Source organism: Quercus lobata, chromosome 4 (genome assembly GCF_001633185.2).
Source record: "Quercus lobata isolate SW786 chromosome 4, ValleyOak3.0 Primary Assembly, whole genome shotgun sequence".
Lineage (NCBI taxonomy): Eukaryota > Viridiplantae > Streptophyta > Magnoliopsida > Fagales > Fagaceae > Quercus > Quercus lobata.
The window spans coordinates 63,481,363-63,506,761 of NC_044907.1; the positions used below are offsets into that span (position 1 = coordinate 63,481,363).

The following is a 25,399-nucleotide window of genomic DNA, read 5'->3' on the forward strand; positions in this document are numbered from 1 at the left end:
TAGAGAGGTAACCAGAGACTTGGGCTTTGACGTAGCCAGACTGCTTCGCACTTATGCTCAGGATGACCTAATTCTTCACACTAGTTTTGGGAGGCTATGCCAGGCCATGTCCGATCGCCTGGGCCATGTTTGATCTACTGATATTTTTTTCTGTTTACTTTGTTTTTGCATATGAGTTAGGTAGTTAGTATTCCACCACGTACGGAAAAGTCCTTCGTAAATTGCTAGGCAATTGCATAAGGCCTTCCACTTTTGTTTTGAGTTCTTAAAGCATAGTCTAGTCTGTTAGGCATGCTTAGAAACTGAGAGATGGTGTAGAGAGATATTTATGATGATCATCAGAAAAGATATTTATATGAGATGAGATTTCTTATTTTGGTATCAGAATGTATAAAAGAAACAGAATGGCACAATACAGACATGTTAATGAATATGCAGGCAAATGCTTTGAAAATGCAAGATTATACAAATAAGTGATAAATGCAAAAATCTATGCATATCAATATCTTATTTTTCCAGGGATACATCCTATTCTGAAGGATCTTTCCCTTTTCCCATTAAGGTACATTTCCCATTGGCATAAACCAGAACATCTTTGAGCAGACCACTGGGTCGGGGCAGTGTTGTAGACAGAGAGCAATCTCGGAGGTGTCTTCATATCTTGACTTGGATGTTGGATCCCTTTAATCTTCTAATCTTGAACAGAAATTCAAGCAGGCACAACCGACTGATTTTTCTTTTAAGATGTGACCAAACCAAGATGGTTGCCGACGTACCTCCATGAGGAAGGATCAAGTCATCACGTAGTTCAACTGACTTTTTGATTGCCTTAATTTTTGCCTAGACTACCCTTTCAGGTTTTCAATCTAGCAGGCTCTCTCACACTCTTTCTTTTGCTCTCTTTTTGCATAAATTTCCCTTTCAGGTTTTTAATCTACCTTTTGTATTTTCTCACGCACTCTTTCTTTTGGCTTTCCTGTTACGTAGACTACCCTTTTTGGTTTTCAATCTACCTTTTTACATATATATTTTGTTTTTATTTTTTTTTAATTTTTTTTTGTTGCTGTTTTTTTTGACATAAAATGAGGTGCACTATGAGGCTCTTTCATGCAAAGTACTGTATGACGGCGTCAGAGTTGGTGGGCATATTGAAGTCATGCCCATCCATGTCGGCTAGAATCAAGGCTACACATAAAAAAAAAAAAAAAAAAACCTTCTTTACCATATATGGGCCCTCATAAGTCAGGGCAAACCTTCCCCTATGATTAGGCATAGCTTGGTTGTGCTTCTTCAAGACTAGGTTGCCTTCTTCAAAGACTTTAGGTCTAACTTTCTTGTTGAATGCTTGCTCAGCACGGCATTGGTACAATCGTCCATGACACATTGCAATCATGTGCTTCTCGTCTATCATGTTCAGTTGTTCATATTGGGAATGGGCCCGTTCAACTTCCAACAGCTCTGTTTGAGACAGAATCCGGAGAGATGGGTTTTCCACCTTTGCGAGGAGGACAGCCTCCATGCCATATACTAATGAATACAGGGTTGCACCTGTGGAAGTACAGACAGAAGTACGATATGCGCACAGAGCAAATGGTAAGTACTCGTGCCAATCCTTGTATGTATCTGTCATCTTCACCAAGATCTTCTTTATGTTCTTGTTGGCGGCTTCCACTACACCATTCATCTGAGGGCGATAGGGGACTAAATTTCTATGCTCGATCTTGAACTGTTGGTAAAGTTGTTGGATCATTTTCCCATTTAGGTTCATCCCATTATCTGTAATGAGCTCCCCTAACATGCCGTAGTGGCAAATAATGTTATGTTTCAAGAATCGAGCTACCACAGCTTGAGTGACGCTTTTGTACGAAGTGGCTTCCACCCACTTTGTAAAATAGTCAATGGCCACTAAGATGTACTCGTGACCATTTGAAGTTTTCGAAATCATGGCTCCGATGACATCCATACCCCAGGTTGAGATGGGCCATGGCGCTGCTAAAGAATGCAATGGCTGAGGAGGAGTATTCTTCCTGTCTTGATAGGCTTGGCAATGATGGCATGTCCTCACGTGTTTAATGTAATCATTCTCCATGATGAGCTAGTAATAACTAGCTCCCATAATCTTGTGGGCCAACAAGGGTCCACTGGCATGAGCTCCAAGTAAGTGCTCATGCATCTCTTCCATCAAGTGATTAGCCTCAAAGGCATCCACACATTGGAGCAAGGTAGAATCATGGTTCCTTTTGTAAAAGACTTCTCCACTCAGGAAAAATTGGTAGGCCATGCGCTGGATAAACTTCTTTTCACTATTCGTTGCATCAAGTGGGTATTCACCATTCTTGATATAAGCCTTGATATCGTAGTACCATAACTTTCTGTCGGCTTCGACTTCAACACTCATGCATTCTTCGATGTTTATGCAATAGGCTGGAACGCCACAGACTTCTATGCGCAGTTGCCGGATATCATTTCCTTCTGATAACTTGACCATGCTAGCCAGGGTAGCCAAGGTGTCTGTAAACTGGTTGTGTGCTTGGGGCAAGAAGGTGAATGTGATGTTTCGGAACTTTGAAATCAAACAGTTGACACACTTCTGATATGGAATCAATTTGGTGTCTCGAGCTTGCCATTTTCCTTCGATTTAGGAGATGATCAATAAGGAATCTCCAAAGACGCTCAAGTCATAGGCTCTAAACTCTAGGGCCACTTGTAGGCCGACTATGCATGCTTCATATTCTGTGACATTGTTGGTGCAATCAAAGTTCAGCTTGACAGAAACAAGGATTTGCTGGCTTTTAAGGGAAACAAAGACTACTCTCACTCCATTTCCAATGCCATGGTTCTACACTATCTGGTTCTGGCTCTAATGCCATGACATCCTCATCAGGGAAGAGGGATTCTAAGAGTTCTAGATCATTTAGCAGCTAATCTGCTAGGTTATCGGCTATAGCCTGGCCCTTGATGTTCTTTCTTGTTATAAACACTATGTCGGACTCGAAGAGCAACATTTACCAATGGGAGCTCTTCCCTGTAAGAGTTGGCTTTTCGAAGATGTGCTTAATGGGATCCATGCAAGAAATGAGCCGCGAGGTGAAGTAGAACATACATTGCCGCAATTTGTGTGATGCCTAGGCTAAGGCGGAACACGTCCTCTCAATGGCAATGTAGTTGATCTCGCAACTGGTGAATTTCTTACTTAAGTAGTAAATAGCCTTTTCTTTCTAGTCGGGCTTAGCTGCTTGTCCTAACATGTAGCCCATGGAGGTTTCTTGTACCACTAGATAGAGGATCAACGGATATCCCAGTGTTGGGGGAACCAGAACAGGAGGGCTCAACAAATACTACTTGATCTTGTCAAAGGCCGTCTGGCACTCATCTGTCCATTCTATCTTGGCGTCTTTCTTCAAGAGCTTGAATAATGGATCATATGTGGCAGTCAATTGCACTATGAAGCAAGCTATGTAATTGACTTTGCCTAAGAAGCTGTGAATCTGTTTCTTGGTTTGTGGTGTCGGCATATCTTGGATGGCTTGGACTTTAGTTGGGTCCACTTCGATTCCTTTTTAGCTGACTACGAAGCCGAGCAATTTCCTTGAACTAGCTCTAAAGATCCACTTGTTAAGGTTTAGTCTCAATCTCTACTTCATACGGCGCTTGAACAACTTTCTCAAATCCACTAAATGATCCTTAGTAGTGCGGGATTTGGCTATCATGTCGTCTATGTAGACTTCGATTTCTTTATGCATCATATCATGGAACAAGGTTGCCATGGCTCGCTAATAAGTAGCACTGGCATTCTTCAAGCCAAATTGCATGACATCATATGCATAGGTTCCCTAATGTGTGGTAAATACTATATTAGCTTTGTCCTCCTTAACCATTTTGATATGGTTGTAGCTCGAGAAACCATCCATGAAGGAGAAGAACCTATTGGTAGCAGTATGATCGACTAGGGTATCGATGTGTGGCAATGGAAAGTTATCTTTGGGGCTGGCCCGATTCAAATCCCTGTAATCAACGCACATGTGTACTTTCCCATCTTTCTTAAGCATGGGAACGATGTTGGCAACCCAATCTAAGTAGGCTATCGTGCTAAGGAAATCGGCTTTCAATTGCTTTTCTACCTTTTCTTTAATCTTCAAAATGATCTCAGATTTCATCATTCGAAGGGCTTGCCGTACTGGAGGGCATTCAAGTTTAAATGGAACTCAGTGCACAACAATCTCAGTATCTAACCCTTGCATATCTTGGTAGGACCAAGCAAAGATCTCTTTGAACTCTTTGAGTAGCGCTATGACCTCGAGCTTAGTGTCTTTAGGAAAGTTTACCCTAATCTTGACAAGTTTCTCATTCTCGTCTTCGTTGGCCAGGTTAACCAATTCTGTCTCTTCTATGTTGGGCTTGGACCCTATGCTCTCTCTGTTTAGGGCTTCCAAAATATCACGATGTAGACTCAGAATTTCCTCTAATCCTTCAATGTCATGTTTCAATTCTATTGTCTCATTCATGTCGTCAATATCCTTGTTATGGCAATAAGACAATGTACCCGCTTGGGAATTAGAATAGATCCTATAGAATGGTACATATACAAGGAAATATAAGACAATTTACACACACATATTCATAAGAAAGCAAGTAAAGAGATAAATGCAATGATTTCCTGAATAATACGTTGGATAATTTCATTAATGGATTGTAGATAGAGGGTATTAACAAAGTTCATGTCTAATAATGATAAAAAGGGGATACAATTTTTGTTTGGAAAATGAATTGGAAAATGCAAACAAGGAATGCAGGAAACAGAAATAAACATGCAAAACAAACTAGATATGCTATTCCAACTCTTTTAGGCAATTGGAGGACCTAACCACACGATAATGGAATACTCCTTACTCAGCCGGTGCAACCACAAAGTAGGGCTCGGCAGTCCAGTGGCCTACTGTCACACCTAGCACATAGGGCCTGATAGTAGAAGTTAGATCATCCCTTGGGAATATGATGGCATTCATTGAGAATTCCTCTGGAAAAAGATGGATGAGACAAGCCTGATCTAATTCTTCCTCATATGATTCCTGCGCTACTTCTGATTTGATGACCTCGGCCGGGGCAGGAAAAGTGACCCTGATGTGGGGAATAGACATCTCTTGTCCAATGCACTTCCTTTTCTTTCCCCTGGAAGCCTGAAAAAGTTCTTCATCGGAGGGGTGGTAGCCCTAGACCGAAACCTCCTTTGTTGTTAGGGAGCTCAATTAAAGAAGCCTTCCCATATCCTACAGCACCGAAGCCTTGGCCTAACTGATGGCCAAATTTAAGCACCTCCTTGGCGGCCATTAAAGTAGTGAAGGGCCATACTGACTCGAGTTCTAGAACTCTAGAAATCATGGAGACTAGCTAGAAACTGTGAAAGGTTGCCTCTGGAAAGGCATTAGCACCTATGTAGGTGATAGAAGTCTCCTTGAAGAAAGTCAAGGGTTCTTCAACCATAATGGTGACCATCGGATCCTCGGATAGGAACTTAAGTCTTTGAAGAAGGGTAGAAGCAACCGCGCCTATGCGGCGTGTAGCCAAGGCCTCCCTAGGTGCATATTATAAGGGGAATCCACCTTGATGACTTGGAAATTTACAGTGAAGAACATAGGGCCAAACTCCAGTAGCTAGCTTGATCTCGCCTTGCACCTCCCTGAGAGTGCCATCAAAAGCTCTAATGATCATGGTGGTAGGGCAAATAAGAGAGGTATCCACATTCGAATGCTCCAAAGTGGACATTGAGTAAACATTCAGGGCCAACCCATTGTCAATTAGTACTCTGGCGAAGATCATATCCTCACACTTTACTATAATGTGCATGGGTAAAGTGTGGTCTCTACCTTCAGGTGGTAGTTCATCATCCGTAAAGGAGATTTGGTTGGTGGCCAACACCGTTGAAACCATACCCTAAAAGGTGGATTCTATAGCACTTGTAGAAACACGTGTCTCTTTCAAGACTTTTAAGAGGGCATTACGGTAGACCTCAGAGGATAGTAGTAACACCAAGATGGAGATCTGAGCTTGCGACTTGTTTAGCTGCTAAATCACACTGTACTCTGAATTTCTAATGACTTTCAAGAACTCCTTTGCTTCTTCGGTTGTGACCCTGTTCCTAACAGGTTCGGTGGTACCCTTACCAACCTCTTTCCTTCTTTTTTCTAACTCCTAAGGAGAATAGCAGCGGCCACTCCTAGTAAGCCCAGATAGACTTAAAGAAATATTGGAGCAAACTTCCTCCTTTCTGGTTCGAGTGGATATCAAGCACACATTGTATTTCTAGGGGACATGATGACTATCTTCATAAGGGAATGGCTTCAGCATGCGAATGATAACACCCTCCTAAGTTTACAAATTTGGCACTATGGAGAACGTCTTCGGATTAATGACCACCAGACTTGGCAGCATGGCTTCAAGGGCCTTTGAGCTGGATACCCATAAGATTCCTGAGGCAGACTTTGGCAAAATAAGAGGATTGAAACGTCGAATAGTGAGAACAATAGTGGTTCCCTCCTAAGCTGATGATGAGGTAGCCTATAATCGCAAGTAAGGCAAGAACTAAAGGAGTGAATCCCTCAATGGTAGGCAGGGTTTGCCCTTTCTCTAAATTTGATGACCCTAAATCTATGCTTTCAAAACCCAATGTCCAAAGATTATGGATCTATCAAAAGCTCTAAAAGCTAAACTCTCATATATCCTTAGTGGAGTCGCTAGTCTGTTGATGCCTGGTCTCAATCCTTGGTGGTGGAAAAGAAAACCACCGCCACTATGGGCCTTCGTTTGACCACCCGTCGTGGAGACAGCTTGCATGCGCGTGGGGCCCGTTGGAGGCCCCTCTCAATGTGTGTGTGTATGGTTCGTGCGGAGTTTCGAGTGCTCTCTCTCTTGATGGAGGAAGGTAGGTCTACCTTTCTTTTTATGGCGGGAATCTGAGCCAAATTTTAGGTGATTACCAAAGGTGAGTGGAGTCCCAACCAATCATTGGGTTTTTCTAAGGTGTAATTGGTCACGTGTTTCTAGTTGATTTTATTACTGATCCTAGGTTAAGAAAATGGGCATTTTCCTAATCTAACATGGATGAGAAAAAATCTTAATTTTTAGGTCTGAAAGTTTGGTTACGTGTGGGGAAGGTGTTAAGCACCCCACAACACCTATCTAAGGACAGTCTTTTGTTTTGGTAAAACCTTAATTTTTGGAAATTGGTAGTAAAACATGATTTTGGCATTGGTTTTTGGGGCTTTGCATGCATGGGGGCTTTTGAGGTTTGGTTTTGAAAGGGTGTGGTCCCAATCTGTGCTTTCCTAAGGCATTCAAGCATAGTGCCAGATTTCCACTACGAGAATCTGGCGAGAGGTCACCTTACTTTCGTGGTGGAAATTAGGCATTACTAGCCTTAGGTGACACGGATCCTGAAAATCACACTGGAAAGGGGCAAACAGGTATAAATATACATGCATAATGCTAGCACATAGAGTAGGAAAGTAAATGCCTACATTCCTAGAGCATGGCCTAAAATATAAGTGCAAGAAAGTAAATAGGGATCACCATACTCTAGAGATGAGGACGAATGGTACAAAGCATGATATACCGAATACAAACCATCTAAGGGAGAAAGGGAGGAGGAAGGAGGGGGTTTAAAAGAGTACATAACCAAAAGGGAGAAAGCTACACCCTAAACCTACTAACTGCAGCCGCTTGGCTCGACCACGTGCTCGCATCCTCGTCCTTTTTGCTTGTGCTTGGGAAACCATGCCCTAGCTCTGTGAGTCCTCGCTCCATGTGTGTACATGCAAAGGCAAAAACAAGAAACCAAAAAACAAGTAATGGAAGGAAAAGATGCAAAGATAATAGCAAGAGGACGCAAAGTGAACAAGCAAAATTGATATGGCAAGCACAGCATGTGACAAAAGCAAGAAAGCTAACCAACAAGCAAAGGAGATAGCAAAAAAACAAGCAAGAAAGCAAACAAATGGGGGTGTCCACGAGGGACAAATGTAGGTTTGGATCGAATGTCTATGACTTCATTGTGTTGAAGCATGGACGACACACTAGCAAGCAAGACTCACGCATGAACATGTAAGCAAGTGTATAAAGATGCATAGAAAGCTAATGGGTGGCACAAACAAGCATGGCAAGCATATCATTGCACGGGGTGGAAAAGGGGAAAGGTATGTACGAAGTAACCGACATCATGGCAATGCATCCCGAATGGTTATATCCAAACAAGGCCTCATGGGCATTGGATGTAAACACACAACCACAAACCCGCTAAGGGCGTCAAGTGTGGCAAAGCGTAGAACAAGAGAGGCTAACATGAGCATAGAGCATAGGAGCAAGCAAGCATAGACATGAAAATGAGGTGATCCAAACCCTTTTATGTGGGCCAAGGTGTATGGACAGTGACAAAGACCATAGGGTCTAGGTTAGGTCCTAACCAATAGGTCAAAACACAAGAAAGAAAGGTAAAGCGAAAAAAGGGCTACAATAACACATGGCAAGACAGATATAGCCTAGGTCTAAGCACACAAACATGGCACAGAACACACAAGCATACGGAAGATGGCATAAAGCAAGTACATCATAGATCCAAGCATATAAGCATGTGAAAACATAAATCTGGACATATAAGCATGTGAAAACCTAGATCCGAGCACACAAGCAAGTAAGAATGTAGATATAAGCATAGGCATGGCAAAGCATGTGTGAACATGTGAAAGCTAGCACATAAACATGGTAGAACATGAATCCAAGCATATAAACATGTATGGATGTGGATCTAAAAAAAAAACATGGCAAAAACCACATGAACACATAAATCCAAGCAAAGCATAACCATAAACATGATATCAAGCATGTGAGCACATGACCCTAATCATAAACATAAATCAATAAGAGGGACAAAACCAAGGAAACATGGCATAAAACCCTAGGCATGTAGATCTAAACATATAAGAATGTAGAAACATAGATCTAAGCATAAAACATGGCATAAAAGCACAAAAACATGTAGATCGGGACAAATAAACATGTGAACAAGCATAAAAGAACATTGATCTAAGCTAAAAACATGCTAGAAACAATATAAAGCAAGAAACATGTCAAAGAAAGCAATAAAACATATTATTATGGCAAAAAGAGGAAGAACATGCTAGGAAAAAGATTTAGAAGGTTAGGGGTGTGGATGATAGCTAAAAGCTACGTCCACACCCCTAAACCCCAATCCAAGATGTAGAACCAAGGAAAGGAAGATTGGGTTAAAAAATAATACCTTGTGTTCCTGGTGGAGGTGCAAAAATCAAGAAACTTTGATGTGTTTTTTGGAGTGTTTTTGGGAGGTTTCTTAGTGTTTGGAAGAGAGAAAAAAATGTAAAGGGAGGCTGGGCAAAAGGGAAATTTCAAAAAAATGTCTGTCCACCCTATCTGGGGCATGCCTAGGGCTATTTATAGCCCCGAGTGCGAAAATCGAGGCGATGGGCATTGCAAGGCCTCCAGCCTCAATCCTCCTCTAATCGGGTTAATCTTGATTCCCTTGGATAGATATTGATTTTCAGTTTCTAAAAAGGTTTGGAACTAAAAAAATCCAATGGATCAAAAGTTATGGCTCCCGGAAGTTTGCGGTGCAACAATCAGTACGTCATCCCGGTTTTTGTGATATCTTGGCCGTTTTAACTCCGATTTTGACCCATGAATAGTCATTGGAATGAGAATTCGATAATCTTCACAATGGCATTGTTTTTGATCCGTTCTAGTAGTCGGATCAAAATTAGGGTTTTTGGACCCAACTAAGATCGACTTTAGGTCAAACTCAATCAATGTTGCTAAAAATCTCCGAGAAACTCAGATTTGAAGTAAAACTGTGAAAATTTTTGTTTTGTGAGAGTCTAGACCATGTTTGACCTTCAGTTAAATCTAAGGATGACCAGGGGCATTTTGGTCATTTTAGCAAAAAAAGTCCCGAAAAAGTCACTTCGGGTGCTTCGATGCCTGAATGGGTTGTGCCACATAGCTCTAGATGTTCTCATTGCCCCTCAGAGAGAAAATAATATTTTCGGATATTCAGGGGTCCGACACGCAAACCAAGGGCGGACAAAATATGGTATCAACATGCCCCAATCAAAATTTCAACAAGAAATGTGAAGACTAATGAGAAGAGGCCTAAGGGAGGCCAACGGCGTGAGACATGTCACTCATCACATAAGGAATGGTAACAAAAGGTGTATCCTTTTCCAAATGTTGATATGCTCAAAATACTAGAACAACTGCTCAAGTTGAAATTAATTGAGTTGCCAGTATGCAAATGACCGGAAGAGATAGGAAAAGTTGATGATCCAAACTATTGTAAGTATTGTTGCATCATAAGCCATCCAATCCAAAAACGCTTTGTTCTTAAAGAACTCATCATGAAGCTAGCCAAGGAAAGGAAAATCGACTTGGATTTTGATAAGGTTGCCAAGTCAAACCTTGCAACGTGTGCTTGCAGATTACCTAGTTGCATGACTCCAACTACTAAGCAGGGGGCAAATACCATGCTTATCCAATTTGGCTCTCTAGAACCTGTTCAAGTTCAGCTCTCACAAGAAGCATCTGATTATAACTCAGATGATGATAAAAGGTCAACAATAGATGAGGATGAGAGCTGGATGTAGGAGATGGAAGAAGAGACGAGCATTCCCTCTTTATTTGATTACCTAAGAGTCTAAAGGAGCACAAAACCAGATTCAACCTCGGTCAAGAGGAAGGAGCGATAAAAGGCAAGAAAAACTGGGAATAAAAATGTATGATGATTCAGAATAAACCCAAAAACTTCAAAATCTCATCACATTAGAAACATTCTTCCCTAGAAAATTCTTTCAAAATGACTCAACAGAGGCCATTCACACTAGGGGTGTGCATGGGTTGGGTTGGGTCAGGTTAAGGGGATTTTTTGACCCAACCCACCATGATGGGTCAAAAAAAAAATTCAACCCAACCTAACCTAACCCAACCCAACCCACATGGGTCGGGTTGAACCCATGGGTTGGACAAATTTTTATTATTATTATTATTATTAAATTGAGTAAAAAAAATATAAATATAAATATATTAAAAAAAAAAAACCCAAAGATTAGTATCAATATGACTCCTTAAAGACAAACAACACTAATGACTAAACAACAATAGTAATTTACTAAAGTTTGTGTGAACTAATTGACTTTTATATAGAATAGGAAGAGCTAGTTATTTTTAAAAAATAATTAATTTTATAATATATTTTAAATATATGGGTGGGTTGGGTTGGGTTTGACGGGTTTGGAATTTTATGACCCAAATCCAACCCGACCCATTATCAAAAAAAAATTTGTAACCCATCCAACCCGACAAGTTGGGTCAGGTCGGGTCAGGTCAATTTGGCGAATTAGTGGGTTGGCTGCACACCCCTAATTCACACGGTCTCTCGTTATGAAATTCATGACGAAAAAGAGGATGTCAACCATGGTGGTCCAAATGAGACTTTTTCATTGTTGAAGGAACTCCAATCTCAAGTTGATGAAGTTGAACCCTTGCAATCCTCCACCTCACCAAAAGAAGTGCTCACCCAAGCTCTTGAAAAGCTAGAGATGTACAACCCTTATGCCAACATGCTTCAACAAATGCAAAAATGTTACACGTGCTCTCTAGACTTAACTTTCACTGACGAGGATCTATGGTTAGGCTTTAAGCCCCACAATCATCCACTTTATGTCTTTGGTTATGCTTGTGAACAAAGATCGATCGTATTCTCATTGACAGAGGTTCAGTTGTTAATATACTACCAAAAATGACAATGAGACAACTTGGTCTTACTATGGAGGAATTATCGCATAGTCGTTTGGTCATTCAAGGTTTTAACCAAGGACAATGCGCAATTGGCATGATACACTTGGAATTAATCATTGGAGAATTGACAAGCAACGTTTCATTCCATGTCATTGATGCCAAGACAACCTACAACATGTTGTTTGGACGTTCATGGATCCATGGAAATGGAATAGTGCCGTCAATTTTGCATCAATGTTTCAAGTACCTTCAAAGTGAAATAAAAAAAGTCAATGCCGACTTAAAGCCTTTTACTGAGATTAAAGCTCACTTTAATAACACAAAGTTTTATGTAGCAGATGACATTCCTAATGAAGTTCTCCCAGTTGAGATCCCGTCCATGGAAAGCAAGCAGGGTGAAAAGAAGCATGTTAGATTCATCACTGGAAAGGATATTCCTTCCCCAAAGGAAGGTCCAGAATGTGGGAATGATTGTTCTAGTGAATCTACTAGTAATTTAGTAGGAGCAAAAATTTCAACGCCTTCCAACAACCATCCATTCCTCCGTTATATACCATTATCACGCCGCAAGAAATGACAATCACCATTCGCGCGGAATGCCTTCAATCTATAGTAGACATGGGAAGGCCTCCTACAAAGCTCACAATGGAGAATGTAGCCATATTGAAAGAAAGTCATGCCATGCCTTGAACTTCATCCACAAATCCTTTGCCCTTGAAGCCACTAAATGGATTTGTAAGGTCTTCATAAAATCTAACAGAGCATGGTATTCTACCAAGTGAATGGACGAAAGAATGGTTCAACCCAAAGGTATATAGGCTATTAGCCAGAGCAGGCTACGATTTCTCAAAACAAGGGGACCTAGGGAAATTGATTCTAGAAGTCACCGGAGAGAAGGTGCATGGCCTTAGCAAAACACAAAGGAAAATGCGGCTTAAAGGCCATGAAATTCTTATCCCAAAGACCAGATTAGGTTATACTCTAGAACAATTGGCTCAGATATGGATCATGAAAAGAAACAATGCTTCAAGTTCCCAATAAATAACAGTGGAGGTCGGCGAAAGTTTGAATCAAAGAAAAGATCACCCTTCATCACGCGTCTCGGTGTTCGATCACATCGAGGCCTCATTGTCACAAATCACAATGTTTGGCAGGTTAAATACAGCTTGTTTAACACAAAATTGAGACATTCTTGCGTGTAGATCAGTCTTTGATCGATTGAGGGCAACAAAAAGGCCCGTTGATAGTTGCTTTCAAAACTCAATAAAATTTGAGGTTCAAAATGAGGAGAAAGCAAATGAGATCTGCAGTAGCATTCCTTCATGTATGAAACATAACTCTACCCTACATATTAGCACTGAAGGATCACTCAAAGTCAAAAGGCAAACAATTGTACACACATGTTAGTCACTCATCCACAATGAGCAAATTGAAGAGGTATCATCCTCGTTTCATATTACAGTAGAAAAGGATATAATGTCAAATGCCGAAGCAACCAATGAAGAGGTCGATGAAGCTCCCTCAGCCTTGGAAGATGGAGGACAAGCTACAATTAATGAACTTAAAGAGATCAATTTAGGAACTATTGAAGAACCCCAGCCAACTTTCATCAGTGCGCTTCTCACTCCTAAAGAAGAAGAAGGATACCTCAAGCTCCTTGTAGAATATAAAGATGTGTTTGCTTGGACTTACAAAGAAGTGCCTGGGCTCAATCCAAGTATTGCTCTACACCATTTGGCAGTAAAGAAGGGCGTGTGCTCGGTCAAACAAGCCCAAAGACGCTTTTGGCCGGAGCTTATCCCTCAAATAGAAATTGAGGTCAATAAGCTAATTAAGTTGGGCTTCATTCGTGAAGTACAGTACCTGGAATGGATCGCTAACATTGTCCTTGTCAAAAAGAAGAATGGACAAATTCGGGTGTGCGTTGACTTCTATGATTTGAACAATGCATGTCCCAAGGATGATTTTCCATTACCCATCACTGAGGTCATGGTTGATGCCACTACTAGTCATGAAGCTTTGTCTTTGATGAATGGTTCTTCGGGTTACAACCAAATTCGAATGAATCCTAAGGATGAAGAGCTTACAGCTTTTCGTACTCCTAAGGGGATTGACTATTACAAAGTAATGCCTTTTGGACTAAAGAACGTTGATGCTACTTATCAAAGGGCCATGCAAAAAATCTTTGATAATGTACTTCATAAATACGTGGAGTGTTATGGCAATGATTTGGTGGTTAAAACAAAAAGGAGGGAAGACCATCTTGTAGATCTGCGATCCGTGCTAAATCGCCTAAGAAAGTATCAGCTTAAAATGAACCCCCTTAAATGCACTTTCGGCATAACATCTGGGAAATTCCTTGGTTTCATTATGAGGCATCGTGGTATTGAAATTGACCAATCCAAAATTGAAGCTATCCAAAAAATGTCGGAGCCCAAGAATCTGCGAGAACATAGAGGCTTGTAGGGAAGACTTGCCTACATATGACGATTTATCTTGAACTTGGCTAGTTGATGCCAACCTTTCAATAGGTTGATGAAGAAGGATGTGCACTTCGAATGGGATGAGGCTTGTAGCAATGCTTTTGCAAGCATCAAAAGCTACTTGCTTAACCCTCCAGTTTTAGGTGCTTCCATCCCAAGAAAGCCTCTGGTATTGTACATCGCAGCACAAGAAAAATCTCTAGGTTCTCTCATGGTGCAAGAAAACGAAGAGGGGAAAGAAAGAGCTCTTTATTATCTGAGTCAAACTCTTAATGGGGCTGAATTAAATTATTTTCCTATTGAAAAGATGTGTCTTGCTCTTTTCTTTATTGTAGACAAATTGAAGCACTACATGTAGGTATATACGGTCCATTTGATGGCAAAGGTGGACCCGATTAAATATGTCCTCTCCAGGCCAATGGTTTTGGGTTGTAGAGCTTGATGGGCAGTCCTACTATAACAATATGACCTTGCATACGTTCTGCAGAAAGCTATCAAAGGACAAGCATTGGTAGATTTCTAAGCTAATCACCTAGTTCCATCTGATTGGGAGTTCACTAATGATTTCCCGGATGAAGACATGTTTTACATTGAAGTAATGCCACCATGGATGATGTTTTCCGATGGGGTTGCATGTTAAGAAGGAGCGAGGGCAGGTGTAGTGTTTGTTCCTCCACAACGGCAAATACTTATATACTCATTCTCATTAATCAAACTTTGGTCTACCAACGTAGTTGAATATCAAGCATTGATTATTGGTCTACAAATGGCCATTGAGATGGGTATATCGCAACTTGAGATCTTTGGGGGTTTCAAATTAATTATCAACCAAATCTTGGAATAGTATGACATCAAGAAAGAAGACCTTATCCCTTATTGCAAATATGCAAAGAAGTTGCTAGCAAATTTTGAGGCCATCACATTGGAGCATATACCAAGGAAGGAAAATAGACAAGTTGATGCTTTAGCTAATTTGGCCACTGCCTTAACATTATCGCAGGAAGAGACAACCAAAGTTGCTATTTCCCAAAGGTTTAATTTATGCATTTATTATGTAATTTTTTGCAAAAAAAAAAAAAAAAAAAAAAAAATCTATTTTTTAACTGAAATATGTTATCCATAGAGAATCAACCTAATATGTTATATCTGCACAAAAATGGATAATTTCTACACTATCTTCTTTTATATGGTAGAATCTATTAAAAATAAATAAATGGTGTATATGATAGAAACAATAATTCCCTCATTTTTTTTTTTTTGTCTTAATTTCTAATGTAGAAGACTCTTGAAGCCAAAAAATTATATGCTCAGTTGCCCACTCTCTTTCAAGAAGTGTAAAAGATAATTGTACATTGTAATTAGCCAAAATCATATTATATCATATTATATATAATAAAAGTTGGGCTTAGACACCGTGGTTGTGCCATGTGACTTCACCAAATTGCAAAAATTTTATTAAATTTTTAGATTTTTAAAGAACTAAAACTGAATAGTATACTACCAGGACTTTAATTCATTCTTATCATTAAATAAAATTATATTAACATTATTTTTTTATTTGTTACGATATATTTCTTAAATTAAGGGATAATATTTAACATAAAAAAATTTAATTTAGATAATATATATCATCTAATTAACATTATTTTTTATTTGTTAGCATATATTTCTTAAATTAAGGGATAATATTTAACATACAAAAATTTAATTTAGATAATATTTATCATCTAAATTTTCAAAATTTTAATTCTACTCTAACTAAAAGTCTATTTTAAAAATTTTCTAATCCCACGCATGTTTCTATTTTCCTCAAATTGCAACTTAAATTTTATTAATTATTATTATTATTATTAAATTAATATATATTTTTCAAAAATAAATATATATTTTTTTGTTCTTGTCTTTTTTTTCCTATAATCTCTAAGTTGATAAAAAAATTTAATTTGAAATCACTTCTTTGGATAAAGTTTGATAGACACAAAAACTTAATCATTTAATATCAACTTAACATCTTCTCATCCATTAAAAAAAAAAAAAATTCTTCTTCTTTTTTTCCCCAATTTTTTATTTCTATAGTTTGTCTTCTTCTTTTTTTTTTTCCCCCCATTTTTTGATTTCTACGATTTCTCAATTTGTTATTCTTCTTTTTTCTTTTTTCTTTTTAAAATATTTAGATAAACACAATTAAAAAAGAAAAATATAATTAAATAATTGATACAACTTAATTACCTATAATAAATATTCTAAAGTTACATTATCTCTTTCTTCTAATCAAATATCATCTTCCAAATGAGATTTTATATAATAAAGTTTAATTGGAACTCTACTTCTCTTACAAGTACATGTGCATATAGCACTATTTAAAGTAGATCAATTATTGGATTTTGATATCATGATACGTTAATCAATTCCATTGCTACAAAGGAATGATATCAATTTCACACTTTCATTCTATATACACGGCATGTTGCAGTCTATCCCTCTCTTCAATTTGATCCTTATTTACAATGTAAATTTCTATCTTCCTCAATCTAAAAAAAAATTCTGTTACGGTACATATTTTAACTTCACACCTCCACAAATTAAACTAACATTATATTTTTTGTTCATATCAACTTCTTTTATGTGGAGTGGACATATATATATATATCAAATAATTCATTGAACCGTACAATTTTTTTCTCTATTCATCTCTTCTTCTATATGTATTTGTTTACTCTAATTTATTCATCTCTATTCATATCAACTATCTTCTTTTTATTTTTTATTCATTGTGTTTCTATTTTTCTATTGACGTAGTTCGATTATTGTTTAAATTCTATTATTTTTATGAAGTATTTTAGATAATGCAATTCATTTCAATTATTGATATATTTTTTTAATTTGGTGTTTTTAATTGATTGTGCAGATTATTTCCTCACTAAGGGCAATATCAAAATGGCTAGACACAAATGTCAATATCAAAATGGGTAGACACAGCTAATTCATATTTAAACTTTTACATTTATATTGCAATATAATATTTTTTTTTTCTCTTTATGTACATTTATTTATCTATTTTTGAAATTATTTTGAGTGTGGTACCCTAGAAGGTCTAGATACTTATTTTTATTTTTATTTTTTTTTTGTAATTTATGGAATATTTAGTTCAGTCATATATACAAGAAATTTTATCACCAAATCTATTTGGAATGGAACTCATCTACAATATGAAATTAGGAGATTTATGTGAGAAGAGCTATCTTTTTTATTTTATTTATTGTGTTTCTATTTTTCTATTAACGTAGTTCAATTATTACTTAAATTCTATGATTTTTTATTAAAAAAAAAAAGATAATGCAATTCATCTTAATTATTGATATTATTTTTTGATTTGGTGTTTTTGATTGATTATGCTCATTATTTTCTCACTTATGACAACGTTAAAAAGGCTATGACTGGTAATTTATAAGTAAAATTTACATTTACATTGCAATCTAGATACTTTATTTTTGTAATTTATGGAATTTGTTTTTGGTTATATATGCAAGAAATTTATATATGGTTAGCACTTCTACTACTCCATGTGTTAGCAGGTATGATGAAAAGATTTTTAAGTGCCACATATATGTAAACAAATTAAAATTTTACTACAAAGATCTTCTAAAAATTTAAAACTTGTCATAATTTTTAAAAATTACTATTTTATTTGTAATTAAATTATATTATATTATAAAAAATATATTTTTTAATTTAAATATAATTTTTTTTATTAAGCCGGGCATCGCACGGGTATAATACTAGTAATTAAATAATTGTGAATTCATTTAGGCTATATATATATATATATTCATATTCTTTATTATGTATATTCATAATAATTTTTGGTTCTTTTTTTTCCCCTCGATATGAATAATATAATTGTAATGACCCAAAAAGGTAGGTCTTGCATTCCATGGAATCCCACATCGCCTAGGAAAGCACATGGAAATGTGTTTATAAAGAATGACCTCCCTTCAATGTGTAGAGGCCTTTTCCCCCACTGCTGTGTGCTTTGGGGGAGAACAAAACCGTGAGGGGTATGAGCCCCTAAAGCAGACAATATCTACACAAACATTGGACAATATCTACTCAAACAGATGGACTTTCAGAAAGAACTATACAAACATTGGAAGATATGCTGAGAGCTTGTGTAATTGATTTCAAAGGTTCATGGGATGAACATCTACCTTTGGTGGAGTTTGTGTATAATAATAGCTACCAAGCAAGTATTAAAGTAGCACCATATGAGGTTTTGTATGGTAGGAAGTGTAGGTCCCCTATATGTTGGGTCCTGAGATTGTACAACAAACAATAGATAAAATTCAAGTGATTAAAGAGTGGCTCCAAACAGCTCAAAGTAGGCAGAAGAGTCATGTAGATGTTAGAAGAAGGAAATTAGAGTTCCAAGTGGGTGATCATGTGTTCTTGAGGATTTCACCTACTAAAGGAGTTATGAGATTTGGTTTTCGAGGTAAGTTGAGCCCTCGTTTTGTAGGACCTTTTGAAGTCTTGGAGAGGATGGGTAAAGTTGCTTATAGGCTTGCCTTACCACCTTCTTTATCAGGGGTACACAATGTTTTCCATGTCTCAATGTTAAGGAAATATATTCCAGACCCCGGTCATGTAGTAGATTATGAGCCTCTAAAATTAAGAGATGATTTAACTTATGAAGAGCAACCAGTTAAAATTGTGGACACGAAGGAGCAAGAGTTGAAGCATCGTACCATACATTATGTCAAGGTTCAATGGAGGAACCAGTCTGTGAGAAAGGCTACATGGGAGTTAGAAGATGAAATGAAGGAGAAATACCCATATCTTTTTGAGGACTCAGGTATATCAAGTTTAGAGGACTAAACTTCTTTTAAGTGGGGGAGAATGTAATACCCGGGAAAAAAATTAATTAATAAAAGGAGTGGTATTTAAGTAAATTTGTTTATGGGGTCAACTTTTATAATTAATATTACTAAGGGGTTTTTAGAAAATAAGGTTGAAACCCTAGTTTATATAGTCTAATTTTAAGTTAGCGTATATTGACAGATGTTTTGAGGGAGGAGACTACCCAAAATACTGAAGTAGAGAAGATTTGACTGCACAATAGAGGTAAGAGCCTAAAAATCCCTACTTGTCAAATCTAAACTTTATTTAGAATTAGAGTATTTTATTTATGTGAGTATTTTAATCAATAGTGAAACTATTTATTTATTCAAGGATTTTAATGATGCAAACAAAGAAAAGTTTAGATTTATATTTCGGTAAATTGGACGCTACAACCTGCAGATTTTTCTGTGCTTAGCATCTAAAATTTTTATGTATATATGCTCCAATGCGATGAGTAGCTGGAAGTTGTGGATTTTAGGCGTGAGGTCTATGGTCAACTTTCTGCACAGTTGGTTGTTTAAGGAACTGTGCCCGAATTGATAGAATTGGGAAAAAAAAAAAAAATGAAGAAGAAGGAAACTGTAAAGTAAGAGTAGTACATGTCCATGTCATCCTTGAGTGACATAGTACTACACTACTCCTAGGTGCTAGCTTAATCTTGTAAGTGGTGGCAGAATATATATATATTTTTTTACAATCTTATCTATATCATTTTTTACCATTGTCATATTTTTATTGGTTGATGATTTGAATAAAATAGACATTAAATGAGAGGTGGAACTATTCAATAATTTTTTCTAAGTCATGGTGTATGAAGATTATGATTATATAAATATATATATATATATATATATAATTTCCCTAGTTAGAGTTTGATTAGTTTTAAGTTTAAATTTTATATTATTATATTTAATTGTTGATTTTATTGCACTATAAAGTTTTTAATGTTCTTTGTATAGCTATCTCTATTTTATTTCTTACTTCTCTGTATAGCTATCTCTATTTTACCACCTTTTTATTTTCCAAATAACGGTTATTAATTGACGTTAGAGTTCATTTCTTTTTTTCTTCCTTCATTTATTCTTTATTACTTTGTATGTTCCCTTGCTAGCTGTAAATTTTATGGTTATTAATAAGAAATAAATATCATGGATGGCTTAAATAGTTATAGATGTAGTTATGTTAGTGGTATGTCAAAGGTTTTTATTTTTATTTTTTTATGGGGGATGTGGCTGAATTTAAATGTTAATAAAATGATATGAGAAAAAAATAAAACTAAAATATATAACAATAAACACTAACTTATCCAAATAATTCTATGTAATATAATAATAGTACATTCTTATATACTATTTTTAATTATTTATAATGCAATGTGATAATATTTAACAATGAAAGTCATAAAAAAAATTTAAAACGCAAAACTAAATCCCGTCAACCAAAATAGAGTTTTAAAGAATACAAAAGTTTATCAAGCTAAAATAGAGATGCAAGAAAAATAAAAATAAATATCCACCAAAAAATTGAGGGAGAAAGAGTGGGAAATAGCCACTTTTTTTGTGAGAGAAAATTATGTAAAGAATGGAAAAGTGAATGACAAATTTATACTAAGAGGGTGATAATAAAAAGAAACAAAATAAAGGAAGATAAAAGGAAAGAGGAAGAGTGATATCAAAGTAGAATGTTTGGGGAGATGAAAAGGTAAAGAGAAGGAGAAAGGTTAGAGACAGTGTAAATGTTAAAAAAAATGAGTACAATTTGATGAGCACAATAAAAAATTACATTTTTTTATTTTATAAAACAAAAAGAGAGAGAAAATATAAATAATTTAATGGTAAGGAGGATGTGGTTGAATTTCAATATTGAGTAAAATAGAAGAGAAGAAAAAAATAAGAAAAATTAAAAGATATAACAATAAAAACTAAATTATCCAAATTATGGTATGTAATGGAATACTATTTTATTTTTATCTACTATCTTTAATTTTTTATAATGTAATCAGATAAAATTTAACAATCAAAGAGCAAAATAATAATAATAATAATAACTTAAAACATAAAACTAAATCGTATGAACCTAAATTAGAGTTCTTAAAAACACAAAAATTTATCAACCTAAACCGGAGATGCAATAAAAAATAAAAATCCACTAAAACATTGAGAGAGAGAGAGAGAGAGAATGAACCTTTTTGTGAGAGAAAACTATGCAAAGAATGGAAAAGAGTAACAAATTTATAGTAAGAAGGAAGGAATTTGAAGAGACAAATAAAGGAAAATGAAGCGAAAAATGAATAGCAATACTAAAGTAGAGGTTAGTGGGGAGATGAAAAGGTAAGAGAAGAAGAAAGATTGAAGAAAGTGTAAATATTTAAAAATATAAGTGAATGTAAAAAAAATTATAGGAAAATTGGAAATAAAAAAGAAATATATATAGATGTTAAAACCGACAAAAATGAATTTGTAAAGTCAATAATCTATTTATATATATATATATATATATATATTTGTTTTGTAAAAAAAAAAGGAATAAATGCGTGGCGATGAGGTGGCGCAACAGGAGCTAAGCAACAATAAATATCACGCTTCAGTTTTTAATAATATATAGATATAGATTGAGTAGATGGTACTTGTAAATTGTTAGGTGAAATCTAAGGATTTTAGAGAAAGTGTTGGAGAGAAGTTTTTGTGGTGAGCTAGCTGAGGTAAGTAACCTTATTCTAATTAGTTTTGTCTCTGCATAATTTAACTACTGAAAATTGTTCACAGTTGTTACTATTTATTTCTATTGTATTAATGATTTCAAGTAAAGAATGGAGAAATTCCACAAATAAATATGAGCATTGAATATATGATTTATTTATTTAATTGTTCCTTTAACTATATTGATTTAAAGTACAGAATATAGAAATATCACAAATATATTTGAATACTGAAAATATGATTATATATATATATATATATATATGTACTTGAATAAGATATATTTTTGTTAGAAACTATGATTTCATATATATATGATTATAGACAAATTGACTATGAATTGATTTTGATACCCAAACTAGTGGAGGTTATTCATTAGTACTCTGATACCCAGCTAATGGGGGTCAATAAGGGTCATTCATTGGTATTCTGATACCCAAACCAATGGGGGTTCCCAAACCAATGGGGATTGTTCATTGGTACTTTGATGTCCAGTCACGGGGATATAGCGTGACCATAGTCATAAGATTGTTAAGAATATGAATTACGTTTGAGTATTTGAACCCTTTTGAGTCCTTAAAACTGTATATGTGATTTTGGAAATGTTTGAGTATTTAACTAATTTAAGTCACTTAAAACTGCTTATGTATTTTTGGAACCTATTGTAAGTTATAACTTTTGATATATAGAAAACTGACTACTTCCTAAACTATCTATGGTATAATTGTAAGATTAAAGTATGTGATCTATTTGCAAAGTATTATTTTAAGATCATGAAACTTCTTTAGCTATTTTTGAAAACCCATAGCATAGTATAACTTTTGAAGATTCATATTACATCTTATTACTTCACAGATCTATTGTTGGATAGAACTTATTTGGATTTGGTTATTTATTTAGTTGTCAACTCACTCCCCCCCTCTTTTTCCTTTCAGATTTTGATCAAGAAGAGTAGCATATGTTTGGGCTTCCACTGGGATGTGCGCATGAGTGAAGTTTAAGAAATCAATGGAATAAGATTTGAACTTTTATGTTTTAAGATTACCATTTGTGTAATCCTTCAGACTTAAAGGATTTAGTTTATTTTTATTTGATGCTGGAAGATTATTATTTGGAAATCTTTGAGAATTTCTTTATTGAGGATAATTTTTTAAATTTATTGATGTAATTTTCTTGAGGATAATTATTTAATTGTTTAAGAGGGCCTTACACTCTTGTAAAGTGTAAACTTTATAAGTGTGTGGCTGTTGTCACGTGCCTAGCTCTTACTTGAGTTCGGGGCATGACAATAATTGAACATAAAATGAGTGCTATAGGGCAATAAGGAATACGTAAAAATTATTTCAAAATAAAGATATAAAATATCCGCATCGTGCGAGACATCGACTAGTATATTTTAATAGTCTGGGTTTGTTAGCACTGTAAGCACAATGCATAGACTGCTCTTGGTTGGCTCAGCTGAAAAGAGTACATGCATAACTTATGTAAAGACTATAGCTTTTAATTTTTATCATTCAATTGTAGGGCATCGACCTTGGTGCCTCTGTTTTCTTGGGATATAGGGGCTAATATATTCCTGACCAATTGACTTAGGCTGCAGTTAGCAAAAGAAAAAAAAAAAATGATGAAGAAGAAGAAAGACTTAGCAGCTTCTTAGAACAACTACCACCCGCTCCAGGCAGTAGAAGGATAATGGTTCTGTGCCACGCTGCCATCTATATCCATTATTGACCAGCGGAGTTGAACCCAATGGGACCATCACTCTTTTTTTCTTTTCTTTTTAATTTCTTCCTATTTAGAATGACAAAGTCAGGCGACCAGAAACGGAAGAGGGGAAAAGGTAGAGATGATATGGTGTTTTACTAAGCTTGTTCAAATAATTTATAGGTGGGCAAGGGTTTCTCAGCCCACTGGTGACTGGACTACTGCCTGTTTGTTTCAAAATGATATTTAAATGAATTAAGTTTATCTAATACTGGAATAGGAGTTATTACTGAATGTGTTTATTGCAAAAATTTCTGAAGTCACTGACATAGAGGCAGAAGTTCCATAAGCTACAGAGGTTGCACTCCTTGGGAACCCCATATCCCTTCTCCACGATTTGGGTCCAAATCCTTTTCACCTTTCCCAATCTTTCTCCACCACCACAAAATTGACCAATCTATATTATTCCAACATTGCCACTCCCCACCCATCACACCTACCTTTCATTCTCTCATTCTCAACAGAAAACAAAAAGTCCATCGTAGAATGGAATCAATGGATAAACAATTGAAGGAGATTGACAATCTAGCGATTCAAACAGAAAGCCTCTTGTAAAGACAAGGCTCTGAAGCTACCTCTAGTACCTATACAAAATCATTCCAACACAAATATATTAAGCAAAGCCAAACCTTGTTAAGAATCAAGTTCAAAGTATCTCCACAATAAAATCTCTAATATACAAGTAATCTTGGCAATTCCGTATAGAAAAGAACATTATAACATAATAGAAATCTCTAATGACAAAAGGTCTCCTAATATGAAAAGTTCCCAGCATTGCATAAATAACTAATAATCCAGCCTGGGCAACTCCATGAATATAAGGTTATGTCAATTCTTCCCCCAGAGCTTTAAATCTCAATCTGAAATATTAAAATAGGAAGAGGTGAGCTCAACAACTTAGAAACAAAATACATAACACCCAACAGGACAAACCAAGCTAACAGTAAGTATTTTTCCTTCTTTTTATAACATTGAGTAAAATAAGTTAATGTGTAATAAGGATAAATAGAAGAACATTCAAATAGCGAATACATGAATACTTGCAAACAAAATAATTATCTTTCAAATGTTGAAGTCCAATTGTCAACTAGAGTGATATATATATAGAGAGAGGTATTCAAACAATCACGGTCAAACATTTGCTACAACAAATTTCCAATCACAGGAGACCCAGCTGACCTCGGATCCAGCTATAACAAATTTTCCAATCCTACTCTGTTTCTAGCAATAATATCCAATCTAAATTTCATTAATCAGGTCAATCTTCCAATACAAATAAACCAGTCTCGAGCTAGAACTAGAAATCAAAGAGACAAAGATAACAACATACCAAAACTAATCCTAATTGAACTCAAATACTAATCACTATCTAATCGCAAATCTAATTTCTATACAAATAAAAGTCTTCAATTATCCAATTTCCTATGAGATAAATACAAAAATCTGAAAATGCAAATTCTAAAATAAGTTATTTTTTGCCCCTGCATCATACTCCCTTGGTTGGAGAAAACTCGACCGCGTTGAAGTATGAAAACTCTGACACATAAAACTTGATGAGTCTTCTTTGGAAGCATTGAAAATAGATAAACCTTGTATTCCACCTCATTAAAATTTTCTGGAATCGCAAACTCAATTAGTGGAATTGGAACATCAACCTTTTCGACTTTATCAAACTGTAGATCTGCATGCACCATGGATGATTCTTCAAGTATAGAAGCTTCTACTTCTTTGTCAACA

The 25,399-nt window shown here is 35.9% G+C and overlaps 1 protein-coding gene across 1 annotated transcript; it reads left to right on the forward strand.

Moving 5' to 3' along the window:
* The first annotated feature begins 18,602 nt into the window (after positions 1-18,602).
* Positions 18,603-23,951, forward strand: LOC115985571. The gene is made up of 3 exons (XM_031108509.1): positions 18,603-19,152; positions 23,786-23,829; positions 23,883-23,951. The coding sequence occupies exons 1-3, from the start codon at positions 18,603-18,605 to the stop codon at positions 23,949-23,951; spliced, it is 663 nt and encodes a 220-aa protein (XP_030964369.1).
* Positions 23,952-25,399: the final 1,448 nt, after the last annotated feature.

Coding starts and splice junctions, on each gene's coding strand:
- LOC115985571 (XM_031108509.1), top strand. CDS start 18,603: ATGTTGGGTCCTGAGATTGTACAACAAACAATAGATAAAATTCAAGTG. Junction 19,153..23,785: donor ATATCTTTTTGAGGACTCAG/GTATATCAAGTT, acceptor AATAATTTATAG/GTGGGCAAGGGTTTCTCAGC. Junction 23,830..23,882: donor TGGTGACTGGACTACTGCCT/GTTTGTTTCAAA, acceptor ATACTGGAATAG/GAGTTATTACTGAATGTGTT.